This window comes from Stigmatopora argus, chromosome 9 (assembly GCF_051989625.1).
Source record: "Stigmatopora argus isolate UIUO_Sarg chromosome 9, RoL_Sarg_1.0, whole genome shotgun sequence".
In the NCBI taxonomy this organism is placed as follows: Eukaryota; Metazoa; Chordata; class Actinopteri; order Syngnathiformes; family Syngnathidae; genus Stigmatopora; species Stigmatopora argus.
Window position 1 is genome coordinate 12501802 of NC_135395.1, and position 24664 is coordinate 12526465.

General features: G+C 40.5%; 3 protein-coding genes across 4 annotated transcripts in view; 2 read left to right on the forward strand and 1 right to left on the reverse strand.

Annotated features, from left to right (window-relative positions):
* The window catches only part of LOC144082523 (serine/threonine-protein phosphatase 2A 55 kDa regulatory subunit B beta isoform), a 30993-nt gene extending 10975 nt beyond the window's left edge, over window positions 1–20018 (reverse strand). The window contains exon 1 of one of the 2 annotated variants that reach the window (XM_077609745.1): window positions 19687–20018. In XM_077609745.1, the coding sequence (XP_077465871.1) occupies window positions 19687–19765 (79 nt within the window). In that variant the 5' untranslated portion in view covers window positions 19766–20018. Of the gene's footprint in view, window positions 1–5751; window positions 6375–19686 lie in introns of those variants that run through there. The other variant, XM_077609746.1, reaches the window with a different exon arrangement.
* A 340-nt stretch (window positions 20019–20358) lies between these two features.
* Window positions 20359–22155, forward strand: rpl26 (ribosomal protein L26). The gene is made up of 4 exons (XM_077609747.1): window positions 20359–20518; window positions 21095–21266; window positions 21353–21493; window positions 21988–22155. The coding sequence occupies exons 2-4, from the start codon at window positions 21099–21101 to the stop codon at window positions 22114–22116; spliced, it is 438 nt and encodes a 145-aa protein (XP_077465873.1). The 5' UTR covers window positions 20359–20518; window positions 21095–21098; the 3' UTR covers window positions 22117–22155.
* A 392-nt stretch (window positions 22156–22547) lies between these two features.
* atp6v0e1 (ATPase H+ transporting V0 subunit e1) lies at window positions 22548–24394 on the forward strand. Its single transcript, XM_077609749.1, has 4 exons — window positions 22548–22768; window positions 23115–23162; window positions 23563–23674; window positions 24138–24394. The coding sequence occupies exons 1-3, from the start codon at window positions 22665–22667 to the stop codon at window positions 23654–23656; spliced, it is 246 nt and encodes an 81-aa protein (XP_077465875.1). The 5' UTR covers window positions 22548–22664; the 3' UTR covers window positions 23657–23674; window positions 24138–24394.
* Window positions 24395–24664: the final 270 nt, after the last annotated feature.

The following is a 24664-nucleotide window of genomic DNA, read 5'->3' on the forward strand; positions in this document are numbered from 1 at the left end:
AATACAAAACAATTTGTAATTATCTGAAGGTTAAAAGCGTGGTGGTGATTCTACAGCTCACATGTAATTATACATTCGCACATTTGCATGGTTCATCAGCAGACCATGACAGGATAAAGGACATATATCGCGTGGCTAGCCAGGTCTGACGTGGACAGGTCAGTGCTTTTTGCAATGCTTGACATTACACACATTTATCATTAGGAATAACAGAGCACGTTGGCTTGCCGTTGTGATGTGCTGAGCGACTATAAATCTTTCCTTGTTTCCATTCACCAGTCTAAAGCCCATCTCCGCCCTCCATTCAACATGGAATTACTAGTGCACCTAACTAGATGGAAATACAGATATATGGTATTGATTCTGAAATGCAACAGGGAGCCACGAAAACAAGCACACTGCTGGGAGACTAGTGAATGTATTTATAGACCCCAGCGTTAGCAATATCCATCAGGCAAAATAGACAAGGACACGGCACTAAGAGAATTGTTGGTGATGGGGGAGTGGGAGGGGCAAGCTTGATTCAGTATGTGGAGGTAGAGGCTTGTTGCACTAAGTAGGTCAATAAAAGATCCTCTCATTGGTACAGACAATGGTGAAAATAGACATACTCCGGTTCACTTTGTAACAACACAAAGTGTTTTTGTCAAAGACTAAAATGGTAATAAAGGCAGACTGAAAGGACTTTTACATGAAGCAACAGGGCATTGTGGGAAGGCTTTGTTAGAGACGCGACGAGGGCCGGGTTAAAGCAAACGCCATGTAAAAAAAACAATTCCAATCGATCAAAAATATGCTTATATATAGTATATGTGCAATTTAACATCGGCAGTGAGTGTAGCTTGCATACACTATTGCTCGCATTGATCGATTGTGTTTAAGCCTCAAATGCATTATCATACATGTACTATAATAAGCATTAATGAAGGATTTTTCTATCCAGATTAAACAGATGATCACGGCTCAAATTCAGAGCCGCCTTACAATCAAGATCAATCAAAACTTTTAACAAAATCCTGCTGTAACTGACTGGTGAGCCAGCCATATGATTAAGGGGTTTATTACGCTATATGAGCTCTGCACAAAGCCAAAGCGAGTAAAGCAGCTCTTTTCATGAGAGGAGCACGACTCTTTGTAAAGATCTAATGTGAACAAGCTAATTAACCTGGTTTCTACTCGATCAGCCCCATGAGAGCGAGACCATGTCTTTTGTCCTTAGTGTAGTGTATGTTCGACATCGCTACGCTCCAGGGAGAGATGGGTGGAAAAGGTATCCCTGCCTCATTTCTCCGACTTCATTACAGATGGGAAATGATTGCAGACACAACAGAAGAGGAAAAATTAGAACAAAGTTGGTGGGAGGCAGTAGAAATAATGTAATTTGATCAATTGAAATGGAGATTTTCTCAAATGTTCTTCAAAGCTGGCTTCACTACTGTAAATATATATAGTATAGTCCTGTTAGTGTATTTTTTGCAACATGACTGAGGATTATTTTCTTGTTTGTAGCCTTTAACTCATTCACTGGCATTGACAGTTAAAGACATAAAATCCATTTAATTGGAAAGGATGGCATGGAGTGATCAAATTTCACGATAGAAAACGTCAATGGCAGCCAAAGAGTTAATACATAAAATGAAAAAATACATTTTAAAACCCAAATCTTTTTTCCTATCCTCTGAAAATGACATGATCCAGCTCGTTTCCAATCATATGATCTGTGACATCTTTAATACATAATATTTTCTTTTTACATTTATTATACGTTTAATATTATTAGTTTTTGTTATTCACGTTACCCACCTCCACTTTTCAACATTTTCATATTTGAATAGGATCTAAGTAGTCATTGAATGGAATGTAACAGTCAGCGCAATAACCTATCAAAATAATGGCCTTGGTCATTCATTCACATTTTCAGCACACGGAAAAAAACGGAGGCAAATGTTAAATAAAAGTATTTGCATAAAACAGCTAACAATCTATCCTCTTGCATGAAAATTAGACCGGAGGGAGGAGTGGTACATGCGAGAGGAGAACGGGGGCAGATTGAATTTTAATCCACCAACAAAACAAAAGCTGCCTCTTGCTTTCTATCTGAAATCCTTTCATCTTGTTTTCAAGGCTGAAGGAATAAAAAAAATGAGATGTCTGCAGGAGAGTTGTATATCATGCTTCCTCATTGATATCATCACTAGAATACAAAAGGTTCTCTGTGCGGCCCAATATGAACACAGCATTCCCCTATCAAAATGTCCTAATATACCAATTATTAAGCTCAGAGAGGTCAAACATGACTCCTTCTTGCGGCTAACAAGACCCACTCATGGTGAAGCCTTCGCAGTGGCTCCCCTACAGCAACCCAGGAAAAAAAGATCTTTTTGTACTCATGTTGCTGCAGAGCCACGGGTACAATTTCATAAATTCTCATTAAATTTTCATGGTGCTGCAGATTTAATAAGCTAATCAGGGCAAAAAAAGCAGCTGCTGAATAAGGAGTGCGACTTGCCCCCAACTTCACAGCTTGCCAACTTCCCCCTAATACGCATACGGTGCAATGGCACTGCGTGGCGAGGCGAGGTGTTATTAACGTTTCGGGGTGAATAATGAATAGGACCTCGGGGTATGGTGGACTAAGTCTTTTCATGCTGGGGTCCTAGAGTCTAGCCCCGAGCCATTTGCTTAGTAACAGGCAAGCTGAGCTGCTGCTCCTCTCGCAAGCGGGAGCAATAAAGATTGCAGGCTTTCTGATATGGGGGTCTGCCTCAACAGTCAGTCAGACTGAAAGGTTCACATCACATAGTGCCTTAAAGGAGAAATTGTGTCTGGGGGGACTGGTGGGGAGCTTGAGGAAAGGATTACACCAACTACCAATAGATCTTTAGGTCATTGTTCCGTAAAGGAGCAAAAATCAATACCGGAGGAGACATTAGGTTAGGTTTCGCTTCACAGCAAGGAAGCTATTTACATCCTTTTTTTAAACCTCTTAGGCAGAGAATATTAAATTGATCACTGTGCAGTATTGTAAGAGCATAACATTAAGTCAGAGTGCACATTAACAGCCAGACATGCAGTCATGAACCCTAGAACCATTCAGTTGCCATTAGCGCTGAATGTGTCATCTGCAGGTGGCTGCTGCGGAATATGACAAGTAGCCTTAATGGCCTTTCCTTTTATTGAAATGATGGTGACGTTTTGACAAGAGGTGCCTAAAGTGACACTCAATGTATAGTTAGTAACATTTCGTCTCTTCGTTGTAACTACCCGCACACTCAGCCAGGCATGGGATTGGTGAAAGGCAAAGGTCAGCGCCATTGACATCATTAAAACGTGACATCATTACAGGCTCCTGCTGCTACGGCCAAGCACTGCCTGAGGGGGTTGGGTATCCCTCCAAAATCACTATCTCTATCTCTCTAGGTGTGAATGTGTGTGGTCCGAGTATACTGGGCCTGATGGAACATGTGTGTGCAAATCATGATGAGACACCTGCTCTTAAAAGCTCAGACTTTAGTTTGACTTCATATTACTTAAGAAGAGCATGCACACCCATTCCTGATATATGGGCCATGACCGTCATAAATTAAAGCAGTAAAATATAACAAAAGTAGGCTTGGCTTGTTTGAAAAGCGCAGATGGGCCACAGGCTGGGCCGTCGTTTACAACCTGTGTCCCCACTTTTTCTGATAAAATTCAGTACAGAACAGAGATTGGTTTGAAGGAGTTAGACGGGAACACCAACTGGAAGAAGCTTCAGTTTTTCATCTCAGCGCAAACAAAGATATTCATGCCATCCACCCCCCACTTCACAGTCTCTTTCTCTGTGTGCAAGGGGGAGTGGAGCCCACTCCGCCAGTTTTCAAGTACACCAACATGAAAACACTGCAATTTGAATGCTGCTTTACTGTCTGAACCAAGCTGCAAAAAAACTCCATTAAATGAAAATACACCATGAAAACACACTAGATTTAGTTATGCCTTATTAAACATTAATGACTGGAAGAAGTTACACTTAAATGGTATCAAGTACAACATTAGAGGAAGTATTTAAGATACTGTATAATTTATGGCACCACGGTAGTCGAGTGGTGAGCATGTCTCACAGTTCTCAGATTGAGGGCTCAATCCCTGGTGGGTTCCGACTTTCCTGTGTGCAGTTTGTGTGTTTTCTTAGTACCTGTGTGGGTTTTCTCTGGTTACTATGGTTTCCTCCTACATCCCAAAAAAATAAATGTTTGGCTGGTTGAGTACACTGAATTGCCCTTAGGTATGACTGTAAGAGTGTGTGGTTGTTTGTTTACGGTGCCCTCCGATTGGATGGCAACCAATTCAAGGTGTCTACCGCCTACTGCCCATACTTGTATGAGAGGGGCTCCAACACCCCCACAACCCTTGTGAGAATGAGCAATATGGAAAATGAAGGATTGAATGAATGCATAATGTATGAAAACCTCCTACACACTACTCAAAACTACAATGACAATATGACACATTTAGTTAATTGCTGCAAGTTAACATTATTATTGTTATTATCTTATCAGCCCTCCCCCCCCTCAGCCATCAAAAAGTACAAACCAATCTGTATAATTAGCTACACTAGAGACAGAGCAGTTCTAATGAAACATTTGGTTTGATGAATGTCTTTAGCTTAACTTAAATGTATAATTTTATGGTGAGTGAACAGCTTGCCAAGCTTGAGGGAACTATTAAGAATCCAACAGTTAACAGGCAGACATTCAAGAAGCCGATGTGCCATCGAGGACAATGCGCACACACAAGATGGGAGCAGCCGAAATGATTGCTCTCGAGCAAGAAAAATACATTGTTGCATGCTCAGCCATCTTTGTGTGGGGGACTGACAGTTTGAGTAAGAGCAGGCGACCTTTAACATTTATTGGTTGGAATTTTTCTGAAAGTAAAATGATACAATTGTACAGTTGATGACTAAATAGTCATAATAACCAAAGCAAGCGGCTAAAATACAAAATTTTGGAAAAATGTACATTTTCAGTTATGTCAACCCTATTTGTTACAATACTCGTGCAACAGAGATCATAGTTTAAGTGATAATTCACTGGCAGCCCTCCTAGGTAACACTTTAGCTTCCATTGACTGAAATAGACGTCCAATCCATTTTAACTGGACTGACAGGCAGTGATATTTTTTTTAGATAAATCTTTTTTTTTTTACTAACTACTGCAACCCATACTCTGTGAATATTATACATATACCAGAGCTGGCAGGGAACGAGTTAGAATAGGATTCGATGTCTATTGCCGATAATGGAAGGAAATGACTAAAATCATTCACTGTTTTCCATAATAGTTTAAAATGGATGACATATGCTGTTGACATGCTGTCAACAGCAGCAATTGGGTTATCTTGTCTCAAAAACATTAGTCATTCTCTATTCTGGAGCTTTAATGGCATCACGTGTTCACAATGGACTCCATTGGAAGATTTGCTTGTAGTGCACACAGATTAAACCCTTCCTCTACCTATAATAGCATGGCCCAAGTGCAACTGAATGTTCTGATACATTCTTGGGGGTGGCGAACAAAAACAAACTAAAAAGAAGAGTCCCGGTTTGATATTAAGTATCTGGCTGCCATTGACGGCCCTCGATGTCTAATGCATTTTGACAGCAAGGGCTGCCAGCTTCTCCCAGTCTAGCACCGTCAATGGCATTTGAGCCATGAACATTCACAGCCAGTTTCAATAAATTGGACGCTTAGTGAAATTTTAAGATACCTTCCGTTGCATAGTTGTGATCGCGAAGGAAGCTGCTGTTAATTTTCCGGGTGTCACTCTCCTCCTCCATTGATAAATCGGCTGCTTCGGGATCCTGACAGCGGCAGACCTCTCTCCCATCCTGGCCCGGTACCGTCAGCAGGCGGGCCGTGGAAGCAGCGGGGTGCTTGTCATGGCTCCAGATCTGCGGTGGAACGCCTGCGATCAAACACTCGACTCGCTCGCTCAGGTGATATCCTCCACGTCAGGACGCATCAAACGGTGCCCGGTGGGGCTTTCCAAGAGTTGTTTCTCCCCTCCCCAGCGACTAGCTTTAAAATATCATTCCGCGCTCACCATAATCACCAATAAATGAGCAAAATGTCACGGGAAGGTGCAGCGACGCACTCGTAAATCTCAGGATTTGACTTGAGGTCTAGGATGGCTCTGCTGCCCCCCCTCCCAGTGCCAGCGGGGCGGGCGGGATTATGCGTCAAGGCGGTTGGCTTGCTCGCTTCTGCACTGGCAATTTCGCCAGCTCGCTGGTGGTTCCGTTACTATTCCTCCCTGTCTCCAATGTGCCGCGTTGACTCGCTGTGCGTGCACGCAGATGCACTGACATGGGGCTGCTGCCTCCGCACTTGAGCAGAGAGGGGCCCCTCCCATGCAGATGCAGGCAGGGGAGACACGATCGCAAGCAGTCAGCAAATGTGACGCTCGCACACACCCAAAGGGGAATTTAATAGGCTGATGACCACCAGTCATGATGGCATGGGTGTTGTACTGACACCAGACTGATGGTCTGTTGAAGCGGATTGCTTTTCATCTTCCTCTCCATGCTGACAAACTGAACATTTCCACCATAAAATAATAATTAAAAAATGAAGGGATGGACAGATCAATGTATAGGGGGGGGTCCTCTTTTAACTTGAAGCCTTGTGAGGATAAGAGATTCACAAAATGAATAAAGAAATGGTAAAAAAAAAAATCTGATGTTAAATACAGTATATAAGCAGGCCATTCTGCATAAGTGGGACAAATTTGAGAAGAAATTATGGACGCATTCTCAAGTTATAGAATAGACTTTGTAAACAACAGCATTTATAAAATATTGTAGGAAAATGTGAATACAAGCTAATGAGTCAACTAGTACAAAACATTGAAAGATTTACAAATGTAGAAAGATTGTTTATCAGGTTCTACATTTTCAGTATGGTAGATTCTAAGACCTAAAAATACTGTGTTGTTAATTAATTAGGAGGCACGGTACTCTTTTCACATAATAAGGCATGGGATGGAAAGTGCCTGGGCACCGTCGGTGCATTCAATGAAATCAAAGCACACATGTTCAGATAAACACAAGCACAAAGACAAACAAAAGAAAAAAGAAGGCTGAAGAAGAAGAAAAAACAAGCAGCCCAGACGTTGATTAATTAGATTAGTGGGGATGCTGTCTGCACCTCTTTCTCCAAAGATCCCCTTTAAAGTTTAATAACACCACCATGCCTTCTCATGTGCAAACAATAATCTTTGATGGCTCTCTGTGGATGCACACACAAAAAAACACCAACGTGTACATCCCTACTTTTATCTACTCACTGGAACCTAAATCTCTCCGCTTTCACAAAGGGCCTGTGTATCACCCTTTAGCTATCCCCCAATGCACAGCAGCAGCAATAAAGGGATTGGGGACCCCCTGTCTTAAATGCATTAGCTCTCTAATCCACAGGACCATTTGCACATCAGATCCTCTGCTTTACTTCTAATGGGAATCTGGCTGCGAGGAAAGAAGAACACAGCGCCCACCTACCACCTTCCTACATAAGCTATTTTACACACCATCACCCTGCACCTTCCCCGGAATACATTACAAGGCATTATCCATGCAGGGAATAATGAAAGCTGGTTATGTGCTTCCCTCGTTACAATCCTCTGCTCTCTTAATGAAATTTGCAGAAAAACGCGTCCATCCTTGACCTCCCGGATCTGACTGAGTGGTCCGCAGTGTTTCCCGTCTCTATCAATATTTAAACAGGATCTAGGGACAATAGGGATCCTCTGCCATTGAGAAGTCAGCTAAGTTACAGTTGAGCTGTATAACACAATGGAATAAAATCTGCGAGATAATGGATTGAATAGAAAGGAATCCAGCACTTGTGAAAGACAAATGAATAGAAGATGAGAATGTAAGTGCGTGGTAGATTTATGGGTGTGTAAGAGTGCAATGCTGTCTAGAACTAAAGCCTAGGATCAATTCTGTCTCGCTTAGTCTGCACTTTATGCATATAAATTTCAATAACCTCTCTTATCAATTCCACTCACCCCCAGTACTTCTCTTAAACCATTTAAAGAATGTGACAGCACAAGAATGGCCACTAGACAAAAAAGGGAAGTGGCTTAGAACAACAACGCTGTGCCTCGTAAATTGGTCCCCTTACACGACCTAAGATCGATAACCATTTTCTCAAGAAGGACCTGAACTTCTGCATTGCTTCAACACTCATGTCTGCTGGGTAAAGATCTGTGACAGCGCATCTATACGGCCGGGCCGCCATGCTTCAAAGGAAAGGCTCAGGGGGCCCACGTGAAAATTGGAAAGCGTGTCTCTCAATACGCCAACAAAGTGGGTTAAATTAGATTCTACCGGTCAAAACGTATTGGGCAATGATATTTTAGTCATGCTCAATTGCTTTCCTTGATGTGTGGTAATTGCTCGACTCGGGGAACGCCATGCAAGGGCACCGCCTGCATACCAAGCAAGCAACATTCGTGCACATTGAATATTTAGTCTGGACATATCAGCACTGACAGCCCACTTTCACTAAAGATTTCGTCCAGTTAATGCAACAAATCAATTTAAAAGCTAGCACTGATATGCTAATGTTAGTTCTGTGTATTTTAACACCTCTTTGTTGTCATTTCAGTTGAACTTGGGATGTTGAACTGCTTATGATGTATATTATTATTACTCGAAACTAAGCAAACTGCTTACATTTAATGAGACTTTTTTCGCTTTGTAAATTGGGGTGTCTTTTAAAGTCAGAAAAAGTTAGGTTTTTTTGTGCGTGTTGACAAACCTGAAGTGTGTTTCTATGTGTTATATGTTGCTGTTTATATTGTACTGCACTGTATTCAGAAAATTCAGCTGGAAAGAGAGAACTGAGAATATTTTGATCCAAAAATCAGTGATAAGTATGGACAGTCAAACTATGGACATGTTGCCTTTAGCCATTATATTTATCTCTACTACAATAAACATTGGTTCAAAAAGGCATGTCATACTTGCCTCTGTCGCTGTCAATTTTGCATCTCAAAGTCAGTTAATTGTAATTCACGAGAAGAAATGATTTATTTGCTCAGTAAACATAAACCGATCACAAATAGTACAAGAGGTCAAGGGTCACAAACCCTTGGTGGGTTGTATTTTCATGGATAAATAGATTCTTTATGAATCCCATGGGAGAAACAAATTGCATGGCAGACTGGAATTACTGGGTTCAAATAAATTAATATAGTTCAACATTCTCAAATCAACTCTTTCACCGCCATTGACAAAGACAGACGTCCCCTTACTTCATCCTTTCGCTGTGAATTTAAATGTGTTCATCACTAGTAGACATTCTAAACACTGGAAGGGTGACAGGGAATGAACATTTGTTCATTTCTGTATATGTTAATTTTCGCTATCAATAGCAGCCCATGGGTTCTGAGTTGTAAAAAATAAAATACCCCCAAAATTATATATGCATTCAGTTGTGTAACAATTATCCCAAAACACTTACAGTGATAGCCTGATCTCCAGGTGACATATCTGCTTCGTGTCATCAAACAAATGAGGATGATTAACATTCAGTAGCGTGAGATTCTAGCAGGAAACATGCAATGGCTGCCATTAACTATGCAACCTACTCTGGCATTAAAAGGAGCTCAACACATGGGGGTAATAGGATTGCCCTGCCAGTCCATCTGTCAAGGGACTGAGCAGCAGCAAAGCCCAGCGCCCAAGCACCCTGGCCCGCTTCCACCTGCTCTATCTGTCCTGGCTTTGCACTTTGCTCCGGAGATATTTACTCAGCATTGAAGCCTAACCTTTGTGTGCACAGTCAGCCAAGTGTGTAAATCATATTAAATGTGCAAGTAAAAACAAAAAAAGAGTGTGAGAAAGGCAAGTTTGTTAGCTTCTAAATGAGATAAAGTGCTGCTTTTTCGCACTCTTAATAGAGTACAGATGGAGGGAAAATAGTAGTGAATGAACAGTGTCACACAAGGTGGGGGTGGTAAGAAGATGGTGAACGGAAGAGGAGAGAGATATGAAGGGAGGGGTGTATAGTTTGTGTAGGGGCTTTAAATCTTGCCTACAGGCTGCGCCTAAACCAGCAGGCTTTACTCTTGCTGCCATTCCAATTACATCAGCATGTGACTAATGCTTCATTGCTCCGAGTCTTCAGACCAGCAGGATTGGATTTCTTTTTCCCCTGACTCTCCTTTCCCCTCCCCCAAAATCACCATGCCCAACTCCCTTGATAGTAAATTAATTGAAAAGAATGCATGTACAATCATTAGCTCAGGATGGTACATTCTGGGACAGAATTTATCAAGTGTGATTGTTTTAGAGTTCAATCACCCACCGTGACCAATAAATTGTGAGCTGTAAGATGTGAATTGATGAACAAATTAGCCTAAAGGTGGAAAAAAAAAACATCTACGCACAGTGCAGATTTGGGGAAGTACAAACTCAACATGCTGAGTCGAAATGCCACTTAAGGGGGAAGAAAAATCATTTCATTGTACCACTCCGGTTGCTAGGAAACTGCAATTCAATTGGCATTGCCATGCAGTACAACAGCTGTCAAGATAATTGGACAATTAACATCTTAAAATGTCTTTATGTTGCTCATATACATTTTCATAAAGGGCCTAACGTGTTCCAACATGTTTTATACCGGTCGGGTTAATGGACTGAATATGAAGTACATGTTCGCAGATGAGTGAGGTTTTATTAGTCAAATGATCTGCAATGTGCCCAGGGTAAAGGCACAAAGAATATTGTGAACCATGTGTACACAGGCAAACTGTGCATGTTGTTAAGTTGTTACTATAATTATCCTTCAGCACTTCTTTCTTTCTCTGTGGATGGATGAAAGACAGCCAAGTGGAAAGTAGGTTAAGCAGGTTAGAGAGTGAATACAAAGCCACCTACCCACCCACTATGCAAATGGACATGCAAACTCCCACTCGTGTTCAGGACCATGGACAGTTCTCACTGTCACAAAAGTGCCACATTATAAGTTTACCTCGTTTTTTTCTGCATTTAGTTTTGTTGTTGTTGTCTTTTTACATTGTTTCAAACATGCACTAAAGAGCATAGGTTATGGGTTTTATTTTTAAGATATGAGACAATTTTATGCTCGATATCATGTGAGCAACAATTTTTTATACGCACACCGACCGGATGGTGCCAGTGAATTTAAATCATTTCCCAAAAACAAGCAGTTGGTTAGAGAGTGGAAAACTCTTAAAACCTGATCCTTTTGTGATACTACCAGTTGATTTGGGCTGTCCAATTAAAAATAAAACAAAGATGTTACTTGTGAATTTAAAAAAAACACAGTTTTTCCTCAAAACATTACATTTGTTGTTTTAGCAAGGCTACATTGACTGCAGTTAAGATAAGATAAAATAAAATATCTCCCCCTTAAGGAGGGGTAAACACCATAGCAATTTTAAACTACCTATTGAACTGTACCATGCCTTGCATATTAACGAAATACCCTCTAAAACACAAATAGATAGAGATGTAAATATCTGCTTTCTCACCTATTTTCTGCCTTACAAACACAAATTTAAACTACCAAGTACTTGAATATATACTTTTAAGACAGTACATTTTCTTCTATGAGTTCCTAATGTGTGTGTGAGACGCCTGGTGCAACCACCTTCCCTTTTGGCAACACGCCGCCAGAGAGGTTTTCCCCGCGACAATTCGGCCATGTTCTTCACTCTTGCACACACACAAAAAATCTCACAGCTTTATTACAATAGTCTGCAAGGCACTGTGTCAACAAAAAGGCAAACACTTGCGAGCGTGTCTCATTTAGAGTCTGTAATCTCCAGGAAAATCCCATTTGGCAGAGCATCTGCCAGCGTGGATCACAGATAGATTGTAGTTGGGATGCCCACGGGGTGGCAAGCTGTCCATCCACACTTTTCTCTTTAATAAACACACACACTTGAGCTTAAGGTGGATCAGGACCACCAGTGATAAATGCCACTTGTTTTAATAAAACCCTATCTTGGGCTCAAAGAGACAGACTACTGATCTGGCATGGTGGATCAACATTGCACCACAAGGACTGATTATTTGAAACAGCAGAATGAATGCAAAATTGGTCTGAGCAGAGGCCTGTCCGTCAGTATATTAGTCAGTATAAGTGGTTCATCTGATGAAAGTCACCTCAAAAGTATTTGTTTTTAAAATACATCTTTAAAAGAAAGAAAAAAAAAGTTAATACAAAAGGGGAATAGAAAAAAGAGCTAAATATTTTGTCTCACTTATTAGACAAATACTGGCGTTTCATAGGGAATGATGCCCCCTTGTGGATAAAATCTGATATAGGATATTTATTTTATCTGAACTGCAGTCAATGTAGCCTTCCTAAAATAAAAAAAATGTAATGTTTTGAGGAAAAACGGTGGTTGTTTTAAATTCACAAGTAATCATCTTTGTTTTATTTTTAATTGGACAGCCCAAATCAACTGGTAGACTGATCTCACCCTTCTTTAACTATATACTGGCTGAAAAAAAGGCCATGAGGCAAGACTTTAAAATAATCTAACAATGTCATCCAGGTGTAAACACAACTATTTTAAGGATTTATATTAAATTGTATGCTCATGAAGTTATGAGATATTTCCCTTCTCATTCATAAAATGTAGAGAGAAACAATAACAGAGATAAATATTTTTTCATGAATACCTTCAAACCAACTCTATATGACTTTTTAAGTCATATTTCTAGACTGGAAAAAAAACACATTTTGTAAGGAATGTGGGTTTTGTATGTGAATATAATATTTTACTGGTGCATTTAATGCTGAAGAAAGAAAGGATTATAATCCAAATATAATCCTTTCTTCAGCATCTCATACAGAAACAAAAAAAAATAGTTTCAAAAGGCGCAGCTCTGCAAAAACAACGTGATCTTGGGGCGCCATCGTCTGGAAAATAAATACATTACACTACACACCTGTTATCCTAGTATTAATTTTACTACACATAATTGCTCGAGATTATCAGAGTCGTTTATTATATATTTTCTGGAATACAAGATAAGATCTCAGAGCATTTCACATTTGATAGGCACAACATGTGCACAGTTAAACATGATGTGACAGTATCAATTTCAGATCCATATTTGGCACGTCTCTGGGCGCATGGTAAGCAGAACTAATGACCAGCAACACAGAGGAAGCGAGCGGCCAGCTGAGGACTGGCTTGGAAGCTCAGCACTGCTTAGGGAGAGCATTCTTACTCACACACCAGAGGTCATGCACATGTGCACCAGAACAAAAGATAAATGCACAGAATTGACCTATTCTGAAACAAGGGTGAGATGAGCCAGGGCTGATATTATACATATGAAGAAATTCAGCAAAGATTTGGCTGAAAATGACATTTTCCAAGTCGAATGCAATATAACTTCAAACACACCACTTCACATAATTTTGACCTGAATATGCATGTCAACATTCAAGTGATAATAGAATGTTGACAAACCTGAAAATTAACGGTTAAAGCGAGTAAACAACTCCGGTGCCAGAACAGCTTGGCCCAGTTGCACACTGTCAATACTAATGACATCAGGAAACAAAGTATCCCTATGGAAACCTGGAAGCCGTAGACCCTATCCCATCAGCCCTCCGTACGAGCGGAAAAGCAGGAGAAAAGCTTGTCAATGAGCGGAGAAAGCGAGAAAAGGGTGAAGAGGCAGCGACTGAGAGAACGGTGAAGATAAGGAGTGAACCTATGATGCAAAAGAAAGAAAGAAAAGCGGGAGCAGGTGGGTGTTAATAGGCCAGCTCCAAGTGCTTGGTATGGAAAGTGGCAGCTCAGTATGTCACAGCCAAGCCCAACATTCAACTCTTTGCCCCCAGAAATCTTCTTCCTCCTCTCGCCCCCTCCCCGACATTAAACCACCCCACTTTTTCCATCCATTCATCCCTCTCGCGAATAGACTGAGCAGCACTCCCAAGCAGGGCTGATGGGCCTTTGTGACTAAAATTCTTCACACCAGGTGGACTACACTTGCTTCCTTCCTTGATAACTTGCCAATAAATGAGGTGACATTCGAAAACGAATCATACCACAGTGACAGACAGAAAATTGGCTTGCCGAGTTATGGCTCCTCTTCGCAACGTGGGTGTGTATGTGTGTGTGTGCGCGTGTGTGTGTGTGTGTGGGTGGGTGGATGAGTGTGTGTGTGGAGAGAGCAAATTAAAAAGAGGCAAAGAGGAAAGCCATACTTTACATTTATGTTGATATAATATTGCTGCATTGAGATACAAACAGTATACTGTATAGTAGTGAAGTCCTCAAATAGCCTATGGCTTTGACGTTTACCCGAGATAGCCAGTGCAGTATACCACAGATAATTCCAACTACTTTCCAAACAATTTGGGAGTATATTCTTTCTTGCCAAACCAATAGACTGATAGTCAGATTTGTGTGCACCCCGGTTTTGGAGTCTAAGTTGATGATGTAGTTCCTTTCCCCCTTAAAAAAAACACGCAAACACAACTGTACATGGTGCTGACATGACACCCTTATAAAATAGCGTTCTTCTTGTATAGTCATCGCCGCTCCCGGCCATGTTTATCCCTGATCCACATCGACCCCGTTATACTGAGGTTGTTCTGTGCAAACAGAGGAGTGATGACTTTGCAAGGCTATTTTCAGAAGCAGATTGGAAATAGTGTTAGGAAGGGGGGAAAAACATTAAAAGTCCAAGATGGAATGTTTCCATTACTCCCGTAGGTGCAAGCTGACAGCATTAGCTCACTTGAAATGAATTTTTTTTTGTTTTGTTTCCTTTTTGTAGTGGCTTGTTTAAAAGAAATACTGTTCAGGTTCATGTCCAGCCTGTGTTACTTAGGACACGTGCCTCAATTTCTACCCAGGGCCCCTTAAGCTGTGAAATTGAGCCCAGCTTCCCCTTCATCCTGAGGGAATCTCAAAGAGATCAGAAAGTAAACTGCCATCTGGGGCCATATGCACATATAATCCTTTTAGAATATCTTATTTTCCCACCCTCAATTAATCAATATTTCCTCAGCAAGAACTACTGAATGATAATACTCCAAATTATACCATGTGTACTAACCGTATAGTACGGACAATTTATTAGTTGTGACAAAAAACAACATTCATATTCACATTTATGGGTAATTTTCAGTCCTGTTATTTTACCATATTCATGTTAGCAAAGTTCCCCAATTTCCTTAATTCATTTTCTAAACCACTTATCCTCACAATGGTCACCTGGGGGTGCTGGAGCCTATCCCAGCTAACTACAATTACCAGGCGTGGGACACCCTGAATCAATGGCCAGCCAATCGCAGGGCACAATGAGACATACAACAGCTCACACTCATACCTAAGGGCAATTTAGAGTGGTCAACAAGCCTACTCTGCATGTTTTTGAGATGTAGGAGGTCACTGGAGTACCCGGAGAAAACCTACGCAAAACATGCAAAATCCACACAGTGAGGACCGACCTGGGATTGAACCCACGACCCCAGAACTGTGAGGTCGACATACTAACCACTCGTGCACCTGTTCCCCAATTTTTCATGCTATTTTTTTTTAAGCAGGAGAAACAAAGTCTGTTACCATCGATGAACAACTAGTCTCATTCACTTCATTGGAACGGTCATAAAGCCACTGAGACAGATGGGCAGAGAGAGGGAGTGCACATCCCACCATTCTATATATACATTTCACTCCCAATAGTAGTCTTTGCATGTACTGCAGTCTTTCAGGCTCAGCAGTCCAGCTCCATAAAGATCCTCTCTATCTGTCTATAAAGCTCTTGATCGAAGCACATTCAATATTGTTACAAAGGGGATCCCGACACTGCGGCATCAAGTTGAATAAGAGGATAAAAGAAAACAAATCCACATTTGGTGAAACACAGGTAGAAAAACAATAAAACTTGTGTCTGTGTTTATTGTTCCACCACACAGTCTTTAGTCAGTTGGGAGGCATGGTGATACTGTGACTGCTCATATCATTTTGTTTTCATGTCGATTCACTGCCAGAGGCCAAGCAGGAAGTGTTTATGGTAACACAACACTGCAGATGAGTTCCGTGAGAGAAAAACATGGCCATGTTGTTGTTGTGTTTTCCCGGGCATCTCAGTTCTCTCCTGAGATTTACTTGGTGGGTTTTGGATACCAGATTGCGCCCATCAAAATCACATCATACTATGTAGTTACATTACAGCACTGCAAGTATGATGACAATCCTCTTCTACAAAGCCCACGCCACAAATCTTATTTTTTGTCAATATTAAATCAACCTTGCATTTTCCTGACTTATTATCGTTTTGTTGCGAGAGGGAAAAGAATGATGGTACAATTTATCATTCTTTTGTGTTTAGCCTTTAATCAAATATCTAAAAATTAGACTTGGGTACTGTCAGCTCCACAACACTGCACAGTATAAGTACTAGAGATGGATGGATGGATCTAATCTTACAGGTCACCTTTGTAAAGGCTCCATCTTTTACACACTGAGTTGTAAAAATTTCCAAAGTCAATTGATTCCAGAACAGTAGGTTATTGTGTCTTTACTACTTAAAGTGTTTTTCATTTTCAATTGCAAATCAATTGTTGTAAAAATAGAGTTGGAGGGAATAAACCTGAGATGAAAGAAATACATTCTGCTGTAAAATGAAGTTAAGCATACTGGTCAAACTGCATTAGAGAAACCTAAAGATGAAGACGCAGTATGTGTGTCTGTAAACAGCGCTCTAAGTTTTAACTGTCAAGTGGCTTCCTTACTTAATCCACAATCCCCCCCCTTCCAAATGTAACTCTTACTCCACTTATTAAAAGAAATTGAGTATAAGTCAAACCAGCATAACTGCTGACAACATTGATCCACTCAAAGGCATGGCATGAGATGGGGGCACCAAAAAAGTATAGAAGTCATCCATCACATTGTATCTATTTTAGCCATTTAGTAATACGACACTGTTTTGTGACGGCCTCTTCAAGACACTACTGTGTCTGAGGTGTGCTTGACCTGATTGATTGATGGACGAGGTAAGATGTGACAAGGAGTCCCAGATCTGATGCTGATTTTCCCTTACTCATGCACAACAGCCCATAGCCATCGGAAACATGAAGGACTTAATTCGCCATTCCAGACCCGACGGGCTGAGGAGAACAGCTGTGCAAATGGAAATTTATTGTCCAAAACTGTGTTTATGTGCACGTAAATCTGTAGAGAATCCAGGTGAATCCATGCGCTGCTAGCCCATCAAAACATTCCCTCCAAACAAAGAACATTGGGGTCGACAACCAGGATTACGTAATGCATTTTCCACTAACATGGTAACTGCGCACTCATCTTCCCGGGGGCGAACTCGGCTCAGCTGGAGTGGACATTGATGCTGAGAAATAGTGGATTGCGGGGTGGAGCGGGTAACAGTGTGGGACAAGAGGTGCATTTATATAAATTTCACCAAGATTGTTGAGGGGACCACAAAGGGAATTCCACACTACAAACGAACAAATGTGCACGCTCTCGTTTGTGGATGTGTTCTACGCAGTGTAGAATAGATTGTGTGAATGCGGGGGGAAGGGGAGGCTGGCATTTCCAAGGTCATCATCGGCTGTGTCACCATTCCCAATGCTCATCTACATAAGAGTCAACAGCTCATTTTTCCATTCTCTGTTTATCTGCTTCTTATTCCTTCATCAAATATTTATATCCCATCTAAAACAAGGGAATTCACATTAAACTGATAATCTGGCATAACATTCAGAAACAATTGGCCTAACACAGGTAGCTCGCATATTGTGTTGTTTGACATCACAACCCAGATACTGACTTTAGCATCGTTTGAAAATGGGCAGAAGATAGGCAAAATAGTTCCATCTAACTTGCTGTATTAAAAAAAATCAAATCAACCCAATTATGTTAGACCACGTGTCGATTCACTTGCGCTGTCATAGCCCAAAACAGTAACCACATTCTGCTAAAGTTACAGAAAACAATGTTGACATGAAAAACTTTTAAAAACTAAAAGAGTACAGAATAAATAAAGATGTAATCTCGCTAGTTATCTTGTTACCGACTGCTGGCATATGAACCTTATTCTGATGATTAAAACATTATTCAGTCACATTCAAATACGTTATCAATAATGCACTGCAGATCACTGCGTGATTTAACATGACACAACTTTCTGCAAACAGATAATTAAATACATGACACATACAATTAAAAGTATGAAAAGGATTGTCCCACAGCGTCATGTAGTGTAATGACTAATTGTATTCAATGAAAACTTCACAAACACTAGGGGGAAAACAGACGGTTTTGGGAGATATTTTGTACAGAAAAATGAGGACATTTTGGAGATTGTAAATGAAACTCATTATAACAAGTCACAAAGTCTTATTTAAAAAAAAAAGATTGATTCCTTCAATTCCAACATCTAACAACCCCCAGTCCTAATCAGAGAAAAAGTTTTAGTTCCTCCTGGAATAATTAGAAGTCAAACACAGGGCACATTCAAAACCATAATCCTTCACAGTCAATTTCACATTATCACTTAATGGAAGTTGGAGCCACAAACATAATCCACTACCAGACCACCAGTAACACTGTTATGTGTGCCTCACAAGATAAGCTTGATCACACGTTGTTCATACTGCAAAGATTACATCTACTGTGGCCAGACACATGACTCTGGTTACTCAAATCCTCAAAGCAAATATAACGGCAGTATCAAAAATAAAATGTTTAGTTCGCCTTCTCCACTTTCAACATTAAGATGGTGTCAAAAACTACACAGTAGGCAATCCTGATGTTTTGGTCTGAAACTACAGTATAGACAGGTATTGTAGGATACTGTGTATGTTGTGTATACACTGGCTGTGCACCCCTCAATGTAGGTTAAAGTGGTATGATGGCAGCAGATGATGAAAGTATAAAATGCATGACCTTAATTTAACTACCAAATACATAATCTATGAAGTCTTATATGACTGGTAGTGTATATTATATGATTTGACCTCCACATACTGGACTATATCAGCCTTCTTTCCTGAGGGCAGAGAGTACTGGAAGGAGGGCAAGCATGCAAAACTAAATAATGCAGCGGCCCAGTCTCCACATGATGACCTAGTAATCGGCTGTTTATAGCAAACACTGATACCATCTGGGACTCTCACGTTATTCACAATACAATATACTGTTTAATCACAACTTTTGTTCATCCAGCCATTTTCTATACCGCTTAAGGGTGAGAGAGGTGAGGTACACCCAGGACTGGTCGCCACGCCGTTACTGGGCATAAGCAAACAACAACCACTCAGATTAACACATTAATAGTTTCCATTGAATCTGTTCTGCAATTGATGACATGGGTCGGCTGTTCATTTTCATCCTAACACTGGCATTTCTGTATGAGAATAATCAAATGTAGGTGTGGATAAGAATCCAGTCTTGGATAACTTTCCATTCAACGCATAAAAGATATTGCACCCAAAGCTATGGGGGGAAAAACATCATTCTTAAGCATGATACAAGTATGTCCCATAAAACTTCACCCGTTTTAAATCTGAAATCTCTTACAACTTATGCACGCTTCATAAATGACCACATCCATGTCCCAAAAGAAACATAAACAACTCGCAGGCTTACCCCTCCGTGGATCACCCTTACCTTCTGTGTGGCAAGTGGTCGATAGGATGGTGCTCGGTGGCCTGAAGATGTACGGAAGATAACGGGAAAAACATTTCATTTTCTCCTCCTTCTCCGATGCTTGCCGACGGGTGTGGAGTGTTTTCTCGCAGGCTCCACATCCGCACTGCCTTCACGATTTGCCAGCCAGAAAATCACAGGGGTGCTGCCTGCGGGTCGCACGGGAAGGGAAGCAGCGTGTCCACGACGTGGGGGGCGATGACAGCTACCCCCTGCTCCACCTCCCGCACACACCGCGCCCTAACCTCCCTTCAAGCGAGGGTGATGGAACTCTGTCCCGCACTCCACTTGATGTCATTGGACGCCTTCTTATGTCACATGGGAAATCAATTTATTTGTAGCAATATTTGTAGTAAGCGACAGCTTTTGGTGTTGCACGTGTCGTACAAGTTATGCAAAACGGTTACTAATTAAGGATATAATACGGTGTTTCCTCATGTGCAAAAGATGCAAAATCAAACTTGACCAATCAGACACAACTTATTTCTGGTTTATACTGTACACTTTAGCGCCATCTTCTGGTTGTATTCGTGCAAAATCGAAGATACAACGTGAATCCTTCAGACACGCAACTGTTTTATATAATAGTTCTCGGATATTGTTCCAGTCACACGCACACATTTAAGTTTAAAGGGACACAATGAGGAGAAATGCGTTTTACAGTAAGAAGATTAAGGAGAAGATTCAGTGACAAATTTCACGTAAAATCTTGCGAGATCTAAGCGTGAACTAAGACCAGCGGAAGTACTTCACCGTCCTCTTTTTCGCCGGCCATTGAAGAGTACACGGCAGGGTAAGGTTCGATGCGAGTATTTACACTCGACAATCGTCATCAATCCACGTTATTAAACGTCGATTTCTCCAAATAAATTCCCGAAACCACGCGTATAACTCAACCACCTCACATTTCGACCCATATTTAAGAACGATGACTGAAATAAGAGGTCTGCTGCTTAGTTGCTCCTTTAGCTTCCGTGCATATCCGCATGTATAGTCAATAAACGTACTATTTCACTAGAGGAAACCAAATGATTAACCCCACGTAAAAAAGCGCAACAGTAATAGAGTATGCGATTGCAGTAGGTCAATTTTGCAACGGGAAAATTCATTGAATGCGTTGAATATTATGCTAACGACGCTAACGCTAGTTGACATGCCTAATTTCACAATAAAAGCTCAAAAGGGCTGGTAAATATGCAATTACTAAGGTACTACTGTTTTGATGGCACACACCCTGTTTACATTGTTTAAAATATGAAGCCACAGTTTGCGATCGTGTGAATTTACAAGTTGTACTTGTCCAACTTAGCATGGTATCATATGAAGCATCTACGTTTGATGGCTCTAATGGTGTTTATGTCCCCTACAGCAACATGAAGCTGAACCCGTTTGTAACATCTTCCCGGCGCAAGAACCGTAAGAGGCACTTCAATGCTCCCTCACACATCAGGAGAAAGATCATGTCTTCCCCCTTGTCCAAGGAGCTCCGTCAGAAATACAACGTGAGGTCAATGCCCATCCGTAAAGATGACGAGGTCCAGGTAAAGAAATTGTTGATTGTTTTGAATTGAGTTCCAAATGCAGATGCAATGCCTAAATCATCTTTGCTCTTGACTCGTACATGCAGGTTGTCCGCGGACATTACAAAGGCCAGCAGATTGGCAAAGTGGTGCAGGTGTACAGGAAGAAGTACGTCATCTACATCGAGCGCGTCCAGAGAGAAAAGGCCAACGGAACCACAGTCCATGTTGGCATCCACCCCAGCAAGGTGAACACTTTCTCTCTCAAATGGGTCTTATCATTGGAGTGGATATGAGATGAAAGCCAATGTGAAGCAATTTGGGGGGGTTTGTGTAATAGTACAAATCTTAAATTCTTGACTCCGTCCGGGGTTAAAATGTTATATTGTCTGACAGAGTTCCAGGCTCATTTCTACTCCAGACCAGAGTGCTAAAGCTCTGTCTGAAGTCCTTGAGCTAAAGTTGGTTCATGGGGTTTAGTACTTGTGGGATAATCGTGCTTGCCCTTCAATGCCAAAAATGTGACTATCTCTGACACTTAAGATGTTGACTTTACCTTGAGGAATGCAATCTTAGTAATCACTACTGTGGACGCATAAATCGGTTTATTCCGCAAAAGCTGAACAGTTCAGATATCCAGCTAGCACATTGATTGATCATTTTCCAATCGATAATGTCAGGGGGATATAAAGATTCTCCGAAATGAGTTACACAACTAATGAAATTTTCTCTTGCATCGTAGGTGGTCATCACCAGGCTAAAGTTGGACAAGGACCGCAAAAAGATCCTGGAACGCAAGGCCAAGTCTCGTGCTGATGGGAAGGAGAAGGGCAAATACAAGGAGGAAACCATTGAGAAGATGCAGGAGTAATCACCTTTTGCTATCAATAAATTGTATAAAACCCTTGAACGATTCTATGTGTTTGTGTGAATATATGATTTGATGTCAAAAGGTCATGTTTTGCAAAGGCTCTTTTGCATTTTGACACCAGGCTGCTGTTAACTAGTAGAGGGAAGTCATGTTTGGATATCAATCTCATCTGCATTTATAGGTTTTTAAAATGAAACAAAAACACTATACATTGAAGAAAACGAGACTGATGAAAGATGAATGGATAGGGCATACGTACTATAAAATGATTCCATGCAATTGGTGTGGCAAATATTACTGCCAAGAAATTAACTGCTCTAAACAGGCAGTGTTTTTAGAAGTTTTCCACACATTGAATGATATGATCGGTTAAATTGAGCACATTTATCAAATAAAAGCGAAAACTCACCCGCACGTGGTATAGCGCATGCGCACTGGAGCTTCCTCCTTTGCTCGTGAAGTAGTCACATGACCTTTGCTGCCTTTTCTCCCAAGTTGGTCGAAGTTTTGCTCGTGTGATAATTAACACTTTTTGGCCTTATCCAACCATGGCAGATTTAAGTTTTGTCATCACCATGTCCGTAATGACCCTGTTTTGGGGCATAGTTGGAGGAGTGGTGCCATGGTTTATCCCCAAAGGACCAAACAAAGGGTGAGAGTAAACTTCATTAGCTTTCTGCTAACTTCATTTTTGATGAGTCCAGTTTGCCGCTGTTTATAACCTGTCATTATCACTGGCATACGCATTTGGGAGTGTTCAATGTGTCATGTATATGTTATTTAGTTTAACATAGTGTTAGAAAGATTAATTCGATAGATCATGTGTCTCCTGTGTGAAAATGCGAACGCTTTCCAGCTTTTGTATTTCTGTCCAAAGCGACCATTGAATTCGTGAATTATGCTGTGTTGCTTATAATAAAAATAGCTCATCTATGGAAAAAAACAGGGAAACTTCCCAATTTTCTGTCGCCAAAAACGTACTTTTGTTTTGCCCACAGAGTGATCATCACAATGGTGATATTAACTTCCGTTTGCTGCTACTTGTTGTAAGTATTCCCAGGCTTCTTTTCTTATCTTATTCAATTTTAACATTTAAAACTCATTTAAATTGGTCATTTTTTAGACGGTCTCAAAACCACAATGACATTTTTGTTGTGTTTTTTTGTCACGAAAAGCATTTCACCCAATACTAAACATCATCTACCAAGGGCTATCTATGTAATGTTAGTTGTGTCTTGCCTAAGCAAATATATAACCAATAATTTACAGAAATCGAGGTTTTAGACTTCCAAACAACGTCAACAAAGACTGCAAACGTATCTAAATAATTTACGCTATGCTAAAGTTTCCTCCTGGTTTCTTGTTATACATTACATGTACGCAAGGGGACAGCAGACAAACAGTAGTTGAGTAAGAGAATAAAATTCATTTGTTTTGTTCCATCAGCTGGTTGATTGCAATTCTGGCCCAGTTAAACCCACTGTTCGGACCTTCCCTGTCCACTGATACCATCTGGTACCTTAACCTCCACTGGTCTTAAAAGCACCTGGCACTGCAGGTAAACACTTGGGTGTTGCACCCAAAATTATTTGAATGTTGCAGTAGCACTGGGGGATTTTAAAATTGTGATCATAACTTCAGAAAATGAAGGAAGAGCTTTTTTATTTTTACTAATGTATATGTCAAAAATGGCCCTTATCGCTGGGCCATATTCATTTTTGTACATTCCTTGCTTTGTTGGATGATTTTATTGTCATATATTTATTCTAATTGATATTGTATTCACTTCATGTGTAAAAATGTAAAACACTCGGTAGTTTTGCCATTGCAAATGCTAAAAGAAATATAAAAATGATAGAAAAATCAAGCCTCTTCAAAATGTTTATTTAAATTATATGTAATTGTAAAAAGCTTTGAGGTCAAGTTGTTTATTTTTCTAAATAAGTCACCCAACCCTATTTTTTTTTATGATTGTACTTCGTAAATCTTTGATTGACGACTCTGTTTTGCTCTCAAAACAGAAATTTCTGCAAAACCATGGAGCACTTTCTGCTGCAATCCTGCTGCAATGAAATACCTTGAACTCAACATCCCCGTGGCCTTCAAGAGTGACACCACATCTGTGCCTTGTACAAAATAGAATCACTAAGGAACGCTCCTTAAAATATATCCCTGCTGTGTGTGCTTTAAACAAAATATAATAATTTTCATGTCTGGTGTATATATATTATTGGTTGCTGCTGAGTGTTCAATTGATTAAATCTAAACATTTCATTAATTTTGTGTTGGGCCTTTTTTGTATGGACCTTTAATATCTGATCATGTTTAATTTACCAGCTGTTGAGTTTTTTTTCTTTTGGTCTTTAACCTAATTTGCAATTATATTATCAAACATTTGCATTAATAATGAGCGCTTTGTTTTTTTTTTCTTGGTCATATCTGATTTGATATTTTTACAAGCAGACCTGACACCCATGCCAGTGAAGTTTCTGTTGCAATATGGCCGCTGGCCATTTGCGCTGCTGAGTCCTCTGAAAAAAATCCAGTG